Source organism: Plodia interpunctella, chromosome 5, assembly GCF_027563975.2.
Source record: "Plodia interpunctella isolate USDA-ARS_2022_Savannah chromosome 5, ilPloInte3.2, whole genome shotgun sequence".
NCBI classification, from domain to species: Eukaryota; Metazoa; Arthropoda; class Insecta; order Lepidoptera; family Pyralidae; genus Plodia; species Plodia interpunctella.
In genome coordinates this window covers 5,606,420-5,619,455 of record NC_071298.1, presented here as the reverse complement: position 1 = coordinate 5,619,455, position 13,036 = coordinate 5,606,420, and the positions used below count along the sequence as shown (strand labels likewise).

The window sequence follows — 13,036 nt, the reverse complement described above, 5'->3', positions numbered from 1 at the left end:
AATATAAAAATTGTACTTGGTTCATTAACAGTAAAACATACAACCTTTTAATAATTCTACAGGAGCAAATGTTTCGATCCATCTAAGAGAAATTTCTGAATAATTTATACAACTCTGCTGAAAAATGCCTACTAAAATTGGGCAAAATTCACGTTGTAATTATTTTTAAATCGACGTATATTTGTGATCAAATTTATAGGATGGGTTTGAAGTATGAAATTAAAATAGCAGTGATAGAAAATATATTCATTAACATTTTATGCCTCACCTTGCAAGCGAGCCGGACGCCCGCCACCCACAGCGTGGACGGTGGAGCACAGCGTAAGCAAGTATTGAATTACCTCTAAGAATCAGAGCAATATAGGAAATTCTCTTCACAACCTTAAAGTTGGATTCGGTCCTTTGTGATTTATAACCACATAAAAATTATGCTACAATGCAAACGTTTTCGCATTTATTTTGGTGTGAAAATTAACAGTCTATCTTACGCATCCGTATTACATTTTATTATACTGTGGTTAGGTTAAGTTCCACGTCAAAATTAAAACATTTGCCTATGTAACTATGTTCTTATATTTTTGTAGTTGAAACGACTGGGCGGCAAATCTGAGGCCTGAAACGGCACTTCTGGTTGGCGGAGGCAACGCCCCGCGCCCCTCTCCGTCCCCAGCGACACTCGACCAGCTGCCAGACCATTGTGAGGAATCCACCACACACCATAATACACAAACCATAGTATTGAATCTAATTAATTTACATTCGGCAATTAATTTTAGAATTGAAACTGAAGCGTGTATTAGCTACGACGTAGCTGCTACGACTCAAGACGGTTACGGCGTAGCTGCGTCTACGCATCTCGTAGCTTGCGGCTACCAATTATAAATATTTTTATTCATTTGTGTCATTGACCCCGTTTCACTTAAAACGTTAGATATTTGTTAATTATATTAAGAGATCCCATCAGATACTTGTGCAATTGTGCGTTGAGAGATCATTTGTGGTTGAGAGTTATCATTGTATCGCCGAAATGATTTTCGACGGGCAAGTATATTTAATACCATTTAACGAACCAAGTTTTAAAAAAAATGTAGCTTTCATGTCATTATTTATTTTAGAGATTATGGATTAATATTATATACGAATATTACATAACCATATACATAAATGGTCCGATAACTTGGGATGCTGACGACCGTGCGAAGTGGAGACGAAAAAGTAGGAAAGTGGAACCTGGGCTCCGACGCTCAACGGCTGTGGAAGAAAACAGGAACAGAGAGAGAGAACCATAGACATAAATTAACTCGTTAAAACTTAACACCCACGCCAAGTCGCACGATCGTAAAGTAGCTTTTGTGCAATGTGACGATTTCTCACTGTACAACAATACAGTGCCCAAATATGTAGAAATACTCGCTCGCCTCTCTTCCGTCCAAAAGATATGTAACTATTTCGTTTCTATGCGGGAGTTCTCATCTTCATAAAAACTTTACTGTAATTTTATAAGTATATATTTTTGGAAGTACGTAGTTTTTATTTCAAAGTAAGATATGTAATGTAATTCTTACCTAATATATTTTTTATAAATTAATAGATCTATCATAAACGTCACGCTTTTATAACAGTAGGTTTAATATCATTTTATATAAGACCTCCGAATTCCCATTTTTTCGAATATTATCAAAATGTACCTACATCTATGTAGATTATATTTTATTATATTTTACTATTTGAGATTTATTTAATCGTAATGTAGTAATTTAATGCAGTACTAGTTAAGTAAGAAAATGTTATATATTGACAAAATAATTACTCATTTTAGATAAATGTTAATGTACCTAGATATACACCTATACAGTAAAAAATATATCATGCTATCTATTAATGTAGCAATTAAAATTTTACATCTATTCATACTATTCATAAGTGTAAGTATTTAAAACTTACGAATATCTAATGTATGATTGAAACCATTTTATTGCAAGAATGATCGTTAAATTATGGGTGTGTGAAACTGTCCTCTGTCTGTATTATTAAGAACAAATTAAATATTTTTTATTTATAAGTGTTTTTATTTGTACTTTAAAATTCCACCTTAAATGGAAAGATCAACAAGTGAAAAGAGTAGTAAAAATAGTAGTGAACCTATACACTCCTCGTAGCATTACACATGTTACTTTCCTAGCATTTAAATAGTAAATCAGTTAGTTTTCACTTCTCGACATAGATCAACAAAAAGAAAAAGAATATACAGAATTTATTTTTTACATTGCCACGGATACTGTGAATATTGTGGTCAGCACTAATGCTTTAGATCCATGAACAAAGCGACACTCGATTGTATGTTATCAATTTGCACAATAACTTTGTAAAGAAAGTCATAAATGGTCATGTTTGTGAGCCTTTTTTTCTGGAAAGTCAATTTGTTGGGTCCAATACCTACATTATTATTTGATTATCTTAAATTGTAGTTTTCTAAATATAATTTATCTATAAGTACTATTATTATAAAGAGTTTGTGATCATTTTTGAATTTGTATGATTGAGGCGGGTAATCTTCGAAACTACCGAACCGATTTCAAAAACTCTTTTACCATGAGAAAGGTACATTATCCAAGATTGCTATAGGTTATATTTTATCTCAATTCCCACGGGAGCGAACCCCCGGTAAACATCTAGTATTTCATAAAATACCTATCGGAAAATGAATATGATTCAATAAAACCGCAAATCGTTTATTAGAACTTATATTTCAGAGTTTCCATTCAATAAACCCACAATAAAGGTCTAAAATTTAAAACAGACGAACAGACAAACAGACGGACAACGAAGTGATCCTATAAGGGTTCCGTTTTTACCTTTTGAGGTACGGAACCCTAAAACAAATACATTTTACTATCTATAGAATAAATAAAACATTTTTTTCATACAATTGTTATACATTTTGACTCACCAAAAAATCCAAACAAAAATATATAATATACTAAATAGTTCTTACTCATTACAAATTCATATTCTGTGCCATTCATTAGTATGTACATGTGCTTAAAAACAAAGGTACTTAGCAATTATCAATTTATTATAAATAAAAAGTTACTAAAACGAATATTATTCAATTTACGTCAAATAGCACATGGCCTTATATTTTCCCTTAGTTCCAAATGCTTTATATGTACAAATGTAAAAAAATGAGTGTGAATTCACGTGAAATGACTAGCAAAACGATTTAATTCATTTATAAAATAAAATCGAACACATGATGTTTGGCTGATCAGGATAAAACTGAAATCGACGAAAGAATTATCCCTGATTACAAATAAATGCTAAAGTCATTTGATATACACACAAACATCAGCTTTATTCAAAATCAATATTTGCATAACATTAAGTTATTAAGTTATATAAATTTAAAAAATCAGTGTACATTATTTTAAAAATCATAGTACATTTCTACGAAACAATTATAAAAATATATTATTTAAAAAAATGCTCACTTAAGTTCCAAGCTTACCAACTGATATGTTGATTTCATCTACGGAAGGTGAGATTATAGCAGGGTTCTTTTTGTCATACATATCAGTCTTAATAGTGATAAGGTGAGTTGCAGCGTCAAATTTTATGTTGACTTTAACCGGCGCGCCGTTGACTTTTAGACAAAAAGCATCCTTTGCGCTTTTCTGCGGGCGTTATAGTTAACGTCAAAGTTGTCTGTGCAACCCACCCTTATTCTTTTTTATTTGAAACACCTTCAATAACTTCAAACAATTTTTTACAACTAAAAACTTAAAATAAAAATTACAACACTTTGATTATTTGGTACTAAAATGTAAATGCATAGTTTATACCTTCATATGCAAAAGCAATTTGTTTTTCTCTAATTTAAATTGTTCTAATAAAATCTCCCATTATCGATAATGTGACTTATGTACTAGCAATACGTACTTGTAAAGTTATTGTCACTATGATCTCAATGCATCAATTAAATGAGGTAACTTTAGTGTTTTCGCTGCTAGGGGTGTTGGTGTACATTAAGGTCCATGACCAACTTAAATTTTAATAATTCTGTTGTTTGTGTACGCAGGCATTTTTATGTCAAAGTGACAGAACCACACACACGCGTTTACAGAGAGCGGATAACCCTCATTGATTCGATGGAGGTTGTTTATTTTTTCGTTTATTGCGTATCATCGTAAACTAGATACCTACTAACGCAAAAGCAAAAAATAATTAATGAGTAAACTTTACATGTCATCTAAATTTGACAATAAGATGGCGTGGGTCGTGATTGTATTTTTATTTATAGCCGATCATTTACTGATATTTTCAAACACTAATAAATAGGTTTTCAAATGTTTTAATAATGACGTCTGAAATATTTAAAGTCCTGATTGTTATCTCTTGAACCAATACTTAATTTTACAATTTTGATTAACTTATTTTACATTTACAATTTTTAGAGCACATTGGTAGGTCATGCCATGACAATAATTATTGTTTATTATGATAATATACTGTACAAAAGCAAAATTTGCCAAACGACCAAATTTACTTTATCACTCGTTCGATGTGTTTGAAATGAATTATGTATATGTCAGAGCTATGTCAATAAATTTGATGTAAACGGCTTATTATGCCATTTAAATGTTATACTTTTGGTGCACTGTACGTACAGTGATAACATCGGAGCAATATTCCACTAGAGCATGGCCTCATTGCTCCGTTTTGCTGCCTTGCGTAGACGCAGAGCGTTGCCGCTCCGTAGTTTTACATAATGGAATGGGATTGACATTGACGTACGTCACCGCACTGCAGTTGTGGCATACAATATTGCCACGATTTCTTAATAAGTGCCTTCGAAAGTTATTTAAATAGCCCTAAATGAACTTGAAACATTTTTGTTTGTCGTGTGGTATTCGAGTCTTGAAGAGGACGGAGTCGGCGCGGTACTGCGTCGATAGCAGCGGAGTGTAGCCCATTACCTAGAAAGATAAGTTTTGTTTTACAATAACCAACCAACACATACATTTAATCTGAACACTAGTTTAATTACGTCTAAACATCAGTCTAGACGTAGTGCAATTGCTACAGTCCGAATGCACCTTTGACAATCGACATTGTATGCAATTTCTATTGTAACTAGTTTGTCCACGTTGTAACTAACAATAGGTTACAAAAATGCAAAAATAATTCATCTCTCATAACAAGTTACAAATCGGTAGAAAAAATTCGTCTTGTAACTTTTACTAAAGTGGACAATGGTAATTTAACAGCATAGTACAAACAAAAGCTGTCCAAAATCATTGCAAATTCGCCGCTATAGCCTTCGCATTAAGTTTCATGCAGAGTAATTTGACATGCTGTTGACTGCACTTAGATTTTTTTATAATTATGTAAATGCACAGTATAACTTACGGCGAGTAAAAAAACTACACAAAAATACAATCTACAAGTTATTTTTTATCCTACCGCAACAGGTAAATAGGCATGTGGCTCTCCTGAAGTGGTCACCACAGCCTATGTCAGCTAGTCCAGCATCACAAGTGGTGAGTTTTACCGCAACAATCAAATTAATCAATTTACCTGAGAAAAGAACTGTATGCATTTATGTCTCTCGTGGAAGTGTGTCTCGTCCGCGGACAACGTCACCGGGCAGCCCGGGCAGCGGAACGTCCAGCGGGACGTCACCTACGGTACAAATACAAATATAGCTGATGTAATATCACGTCACTGTCATTGTATACTAATTCCATATAAATAAAACATAGAGACACGTTAAATGTATAGATCAATAAAAAAGAAAAATATACCCGGGGGAATGTACTTTAAAATTGAACAAAGCGGCATGACAGCTGCTACTCATTCATTCACGCAGTCGACTCAGTCTAATTAGGCATCCGACCACAGTGTGGTCACCAAATCTTGTTTTCTTACCCGTTCGGGCTTTAACAAGCACGTATTTTGTTTTGTTTTGACCGACGGGTAAAGCCTAGGCCTAGCTATGCCCTCTCCATTCCAGCAGAAATCCTACAAATAAATTTAGTTCCCTTTGTAAGCACTTGTTTATAGCAATGGCTGAATATTGTCGTATAAATTCAGTCCAATGTCAAAACCGTATACTACTCATAAAATAACATACTACTCATAATAATAACATAAGATTGACTCCTACTTGGCGGCGGGAGATAACGCCAAAGCTCGCTGGGCATATAATACAAGCTTAATGTACGGTCGCACCTTGACGGGCGGTTTCCTAGTGATGTGCGCGACGAGGAAGTTCATGGCGATGTCCTCGCAGTTCATGTACTCGTCCACGAAATCCCGCACGGCGGCCGGCAGCGCGCGCCAGTACGCCCACAGGTAGTAGCGGTGCACGAACGCCGCGCCCGTCAGCACCATGCTCAGCTCACAGCTTAAATTGTACTGTTTTATCACCAATCTGATACAACCATCTTAATATCCAAGTTTAAGATTCGTTTAGTTCGAAAGCCTTGCTAATGGAAAAAAAAACGCAGTCACAAAATACGGACAACGTGTATTAATTATTACAATATAAATATTATTTTGCCAAAAGTAAGAAATATACAGGACATTCCAATGTATATCATGTGTTTTTTAATTAATTTATGTGTAATAAAGATAAGAAAGACAAACAAACAGAACATTAAAAGACATTAAAAGCACAAGGCGGAAGTATCGCTAAAGCGATAAATTAATTTTGTTGTCTAAAAGTGACAACCCTTGATGCACATATCCGAACCTCATTTTGCCCTGCGTCACAGTACAATAATACACAATACTACGTATAACACAGACACTCCGCCTCCTGATTGAAACCAACCGCTCCTTCCTTTTACCATACACTATTATCTAAATTGACTTGTTAACAATTTTTATTTATTTGTGATTAAGGTGCGAAATATGCTTACCTGTAATTTGAGTTATAAAGAAATCCATTGTTGAAATTGAGATCCCAAGCGTGATATCTACCAGGAAAACCAACAATGCGGTCTCGATGTTCACGCCATACTCTGGAAATTGAGACATCAGTGAAAAAAGGTATGTCAGTGAAATCACACTTTAAATACAATGAAATTAAATTGATACATATGGCATATTATGTAGTGTAGCATAATCTCCTGTAGTACATTTTAGCCTTCGTTATTAATTGATAAAAAATGTGATGGTGGTATTAGTGAGCAGAGAGTGTTCTAAATATAACTTCACAAGATTCTGACCTAAAAGCGAAGACAATCTCGTCGTGCCTCAAATGCGCGTCGTCGTCGACACACAGCACCGCCTCAGTGTCGATGAGGTGGTAGGGCAGAAAGCGGTTGTTGAGTGAGTTCCTGGAGGCCCTCACCACTGCCACCGGAGCGCCGGACTCCGGCCAGCTGGCCACAGCCGCCGGGGACGACGGGCCGTTCCAGACTACCACCACCTGATATATCACTACATAGTATAAAACAAAGTCGTAGAAGTGGTCAAAAACTGAATTAGTCATATCCAGAAGAGGACGTCACAAACCTTTCTTTTAAACACAATTTATTCCAGAAGCTTTATAGATCTCGTGCGAAGCCAGGCCTGGCTTTTATATCATAACATATTTTTATGTGATTTCGAGTGTTAGCGTAAAGTAAACGGGTGGTCGTAAAATCAATATTCAATCATTAAATTAAATTTAAAACAATTTTGGTTAAGTTTGTCGACCCCGTGACTGCTTCAAAACGTGATATCCTATAATACATTCCCATTGAACCTGCCTTATTGAGGTAAGGCAGTCCGCGGAGACGAGCCAGCGCGGCGGCGAGCACGGCTTCGCGCTCGTAGGTGAGGATGACGACGGTGAACTGTTCCCGAGGCCGGTCTCCGCCCAGCGCCTCCGCCAGCTCCCGCCCAGCGCCGCCGGCGCCCGCGCCCAGCGCCCGGAACCCCGCGCCCGACCCCACGAACCGCGCCTCCGACGTCACCGCCGGGTCCCACGGCAACTGCACAATTGTATTTCAATTCATTCATCGCTACATTGTATAAAACATAGTCGCAATCCGCGTCTGTCTGTTTATAAGCTGAATTTCTTCTTTTAAACCAAGCAACGGAATTCGATGCGGTTCTTATAGTTGTATAGCGTATGGTCTAAATTATCTAATTTAAGTCTGGTATATGTTTCAACCCGATGATGTTGATTAGAACCCAAGATATTGACAATAATAAGTTACGGAATAAATGCGAGCGAAGCCGCAAGCAAAAGCTAGTTTAGTATTAAAAAGGCTTTCGTCAGATGTTTGTATTAAAACAAATATGAAAGACTAGGGCTGGGGCTTCGCTCCCGTGAGAATTGGGATAAAAGTACTCTATGTTGTTCCAGGTTACATTCTACCCACGTACCAAATTGATATTTGGTACGTGGGTACGGACGGTAAAGGACGGATTGTTATGATTAACAATCCGTCCTTTAACAATCCATTCGTTTTCGTTAAGATTTTGCGTGAAAGAGTAACAGACATACACACATACAACCTCACAAACTTTCGCATTTTAAGATATAGGGTATTTATTAAAGAAATATCTACTAACCTGCGGGTAAAGCGTGAATGGTTCTCCCCACTCGTTCCACAATTCGTACCCGTGCAGCAGTCCCAGTGTATAATTCCGTTTATACGCTGGACTGGGGTAGGGCGCCTCCAAGGGCCCCAGGGTCTCGTCCTGCTCCGTGTCCACCGGCGCCGGCTCCGACTTCGGCGGGGTATACGTGTCGTTGAACCCAGGAGCGCCCGTCACCGCTGCCGCTGGCCGCGGCGGTATATTCAATCTGCTCCTTATCACCGCTAGCAGAGAGTCGACACTCGCTTGCACCGAACTCAAATACCTCTCCCACAACACGCGACCTTGCCTTCTAAACATTAGCAAGTCCGCATCAGACATCGCTCGCAGTAAGAAGTGCATTTCTGTTACGCGCGCCTTGGGTAATGACACAGCTGCGCGACGCCAGTCTAGAACTTCATCATAAGGCAAACGAATCCTATCGCCTCCTAGTATGACAGGAATCGCGCCAGAACGCAGCGCTTCATAGAGCCTCGCTTGTAACAGCGCTGTCGTAGTATAACTGCGATCCCCAGGGGCTAATATCAGTACAAAAGTGGAGTCTCGCAGTATCGCCCGTCGAGATCTATCCGTACCGCACAACGCCCAGTCTCCGATGGGCAAAACTGACTTCTTCTCAACAGGCGGGTCGCACTCAAATTGTAGGAAGAAGGCGTCTTGCGTGGTCGCCGAACTGGCTACATTTTGTAAGAAATCTATCAGCGATTTATCATGATCTTTATCCGTTGCCATCGCCGGTGGTTGCGAGCCCTGAAAACTAAACGTAGCTAATGAATGCACATCAAAGTACTACTTAAAAGTAGTTCAAAAAGTTGTTAAATAAAAAAATATACGTATGCAGATGGATAACCTCCGTATTGTCCAGTCTCCTCTGTCCGTATCATTGTTTTGTAAGGTTCAGCTAATAGGCAACAATAATATTCCCAAAGTGGAATTGATGTCAGGCAGGTGCCAGGTTGTTCATACGTTATGTACGTATCACAGCTGAATCTTGAAAATTTTAACATTTCATTTATCGGCTTCACTACCTAGAGTGTAGGTAACCAGTAAAGAAGACGGAAGAAAGTTAGCCGTACAGTAATAACGAAATAGTGATGATATATCAGATAGGTACCTGAGCAAGTACTTCCTGCGAGCGGGCGCCAGCGGCGCGGCGTCCAGCCACACGTCGCCGCCGGGGGGGCCCAGCGCGGGCGGGGTCACTGTTCAATATAACTATACATATAGGACATTTCACACACTCCACAAACAAATCTAACTAGGTAGAATAATAAAACAAATAAACCCGTCAGTTTTTATACTAGAACCCATACTAAAATAATACAGCTGAATACTAGTATAGAATTGTTCAACTTTGATTGGAGAAACTTTAATGTGAGAAAGTTTGTCTTTCTTTTGGGTTGAGTTGACGTTGTCGCCGGCAGGGGCGCTGGTTAGTTTTCATACATTTTGACATTTGTGTTGTGTGGGACATGTTAGCTCCGGTGATTTTGGTCTCATTTAATGCACTAAAAAATAGAACTGAGTGGGAAAGTACTTAAACCTATTTCTATTAAAATGTATTAATACATATTTCAACATGGAATATAATACAATAAAGACATAGACTTCACCTATATCAAAACCCGGTCGGAAGCGCGCCAGCGTGAAGGTGGACTGCGCGACGAGTGCGCGGCCGGCGCCGGCGCCGGCGCCCCGCAGCGCGTCGCCGGCGCCCACCCACAGCGAGCGGCGCGCGAGGTTCAGCAGCACGTGGTTGCGCCCGTCGCCGCCCCAGTACGGCAACTGCTTTAGTGCTGTCTCGTTTATGTACAGCTTGTACGACTCTGTTGTGGAACTGAAGGTGGAAGAGACAATACCGTTTGAATTCTTTACCATTATTTCCAAGGGGAGCTAACGCCAGCAAATCTTAGGGCGCTGTTGTTGTGAAAGGTTCGTTTTCGAACAAAATATCAGATTTGTTGGTGTTCAAATCAACATTGATAATTACAACTTACTTTAGGGCTAACTCAATCTATGTTATATGTCCTATTTATTTATTGTGTATTTCAATAATAAATAGAAACAAATAAGTTGTCTCTATCGTGTCAATTTGCATATGTGTATTATAATAAACTAATATTACTTACACAGCACTTTTCTCATAAGGAAATGCCTCTCCAACAAGTACGAGATATATGCAGGCTTCATTGGGATCATGGGTGAGGTGGGTATTGTAGCCCAATGTTTGGCGAAGTGTAGTTTTCAAGAATCCATCGACTTCCGCACCCGCCAGCGGAGCAAATACGTCAGGATCATAGAAATATACAGGGAATCCTGAAGTGAGAGAGCAGCGAGAATGGTCAAAACAGGAAAACATTCTACAATGTACTTCTGATGATTTCTCTACTGGTGGGAGTATAGAAGGTGGGCGTGAAGGTAGGATTTGTTTGGGAGGTGCCAGTTCCGGGGAGTCGCGACGGCTGGCCTCGAGCTGCGCCAGTCGCGCCTGGTCAGCAGACACGCGCAGTCGCTGCAGCTCGGCGGCGGCGCGGGCGTGCTCAGCTTTAGCACTGTCTGCTTTGGCACTCGCTGCTGCTGCCTCCCTTTGCAGCCGGCCACGACGCGCTTCTAGCTCCCGGAGTTCGGTTGATACTGATGCCTACACAATAAGTATTAGCTATCAAAGATATGTTATGTTATGTTAAAGTATAAGTAGTTATGTTATGTTAAAGAACTAGAGTGAAAATTAACTGGTTCAAAAGTGGCTATTGATGGACATGTTTTGCTGAATTATATGTTAAGCCCAATATAAGGAAGATTAAAAAATTTATGACTTCCTGATGCTATATTGGTAATTACAGCTATTCTATTCTATGCAAGATGGCAGACAGTGAAACTAAATTTTAACCCTTTCACGGACACTAAACAAGACACAAAATAAGTTTATTGTTATAACATCTGTAGACGTAAAGAATCCTGCTAAGAGTTAACAACTACATTAATCAAAATGTAATATTTACCTTAATCCTCAACATTTCTTCAATTCTAACTTTTAGATCAGCAACATTCATTGTGGAAATATCTCCAAGAGCCTCCAGTGTATGCCGCATGTGGTTGCCCCCAATTGACCCAAGTGTGGTTTCATACTAAAACAAATAAGATTTTAATCTACAGAATATTGTAATAATGACACAGTTATAATTTATAGTGATATGATAATATATTTAGAAACTTTAGCAACAAGTGAACCAGAGTAAATAAACTATGTAGGATCACTTTGGCCTGACTCTAACCTTCTTTGTGATGGTAGGACAAATCACACAGATTGAGCTAGCCCCAAAGTAAGTTCTAGACTTGTGTTATGGGATACTAATTCAAAAATACTATATTTTATAACATATATAGATAAACATCCAAGGCCTGGGCCAAACAGGAAAAGATCATTTGCCATCACAACCCAACCGAGGATCGAATCCGGGACCTCTCGGTTCACAGGCAAGCACTTTACCACTGCACCACCGAGGTCGTCAGATATAGTGTTACCATATTGTTACCAATACATTTTTGTACATGGATATGTATATTTTTATATATGATATGGATATTGGTATTATAATATTACGTAGATAATAAAAAGATTGGGTATTTTTTAAAATTCATATTAAATATTGCTATCTCTATTCGTAATTGATCTTTAAAAAATGACTCGCAATTCAAGTAGGTACCTTTTATTTGAATCAATTTTTTTTTACATAGATATAATGACAATGTCCCAGATTCGAGTCCCAACATGGTAGTGCACTTTAATATCCCTCCACGCTGATTAACGTTGAGAGCTGATAGCATTAGGCAAAATACCAGGAAACCGGTGCATCCACGATAATCTGTCAGTAATTTAGCAACGGGAAATTATAGACAGAACATTATCAGTCAGTAATAACAACTTATGTGATGAATGAAAATGCACTGTCCGAAATTTGAATCTCATAAAACTGCAATCCCTTTCTTACCTTGGATAAATAATAGTGGGTGAAAAGTGGAACGACAAATAATATCACCGATACTAATATTATAACACGAGATAATTTTAGATGACCGAGCCACACACAAAAGCGTTCATAGAAATACATAGTGATAAAATAATTAGTTCATATATTCCATTTTAATATAGCAGTAAAATTTATAATACTAATAAAATATCTATTTCAAATTTATTTATATACAGTCATACATAAATTACAAAAACATCAAGACCAAAAGCGATTGAAGTAACCATCCATTCTGTCTGTCTGATTAATCTATGTCAATTGTCACTGTCAATATTGAATGTCATGTCAATATAATCTTTTTTTTTTTACTGACACTGATCGATAATCTCGTAATGAAGCTTGCTTGTCCTGCAACCATTACAATAACAGACTTGCTTGATCAACATTTTATGGCAACATTTATACGAATG

General features: G+C 37.9%; 2 protein-coding genes across 3 annotated transcripts in view; one reads left to right on the top strand and one right to left on the bottom strand.

Moving 5' to 3' along the window:
• Prip (prip) overlaps nucleotides 1-2,062 on the top strand; it is a 28,268-nt gene extending 26,206 nt beyond the window's left edge. For both annotated transcript variants that reach the window (XM_053745333.2, XM_053745332.2), the window contains exon 7: nucleotides 585-2,062. In XM_053745333.2, the coding sequence (XP_053601308.1) occupies nucleotides 585-617 (33 nt within the window). In that variant the 3' untranslated portion in view covers nucleotides 618-2,062. The remainder of the gene's footprint in view (nucleotides 1-584) is intronic.
• A 666-nt stretch (nucleotides 2,063-2,728) lies between these two features.
• Nucleotides 2,729-12,878, bottom strand: botv (brother of tout-velu). The gene is made up of 12 exons (XM_053745321.1): nucleotides 12,588-12,878; nucleotides 11,598-11,723; nucleotides 10,725-11,236; nucleotides 10,209-10,432; nucleotides 9,710-9,797; nucleotides 8,569-9,352; nucleotides 7,758-7,982; nucleotides 7,233-7,435; nucleotides 6,924-7,025; nucleotides 6,232-6,406; nucleotides 5,578-5,682; nucleotides 2,729-4,976 (listed from the first exon to the last, which is right to left on the bottom strand). The coding sequence occupies exons 1-12, from the start codon at nucleotides 12,705-12,707 to the stop codon at nucleotides 4,872-4,874; spliced, it is 2,769 nt and encodes a 922-aa protein (XP_053601296.1). The 5' UTR covers nucleotides 12,708-12,878; the 3' UTR covers nucleotides 2,729-4,871.
• Between the last annotated feature and the right edge of the window lie 158 nt (nucleotides 12,879-13,036).

What these genes read in the sequence shown, in the direction of transcription:
- botv (XM_053745321.1), bottom strand. Translation starts at nt 12,707, where the DNA reads ATGTATTTCTATGAACGCTTTTGTGTGTGGCTCGGTCATCTAAAATTA. An exon ending in CCTTATGAGAAAAGTGCTGT is followed by an intron (nt 10,433 to 10,724) that starts GTAAGTAATATT and finishes TTCCACCTTCAG; the next exon opens with TTCCACAACAGAGTCGTACA. An exon ending in GACTGCCTTACCTCAATAAG is followed by an intron (nt 7,436 to 7,757) that starts GCAGGTTCAATG and finishes GTGATATATCAG; the next exon opens with GTGGTGGTAGTCTGGAACGG.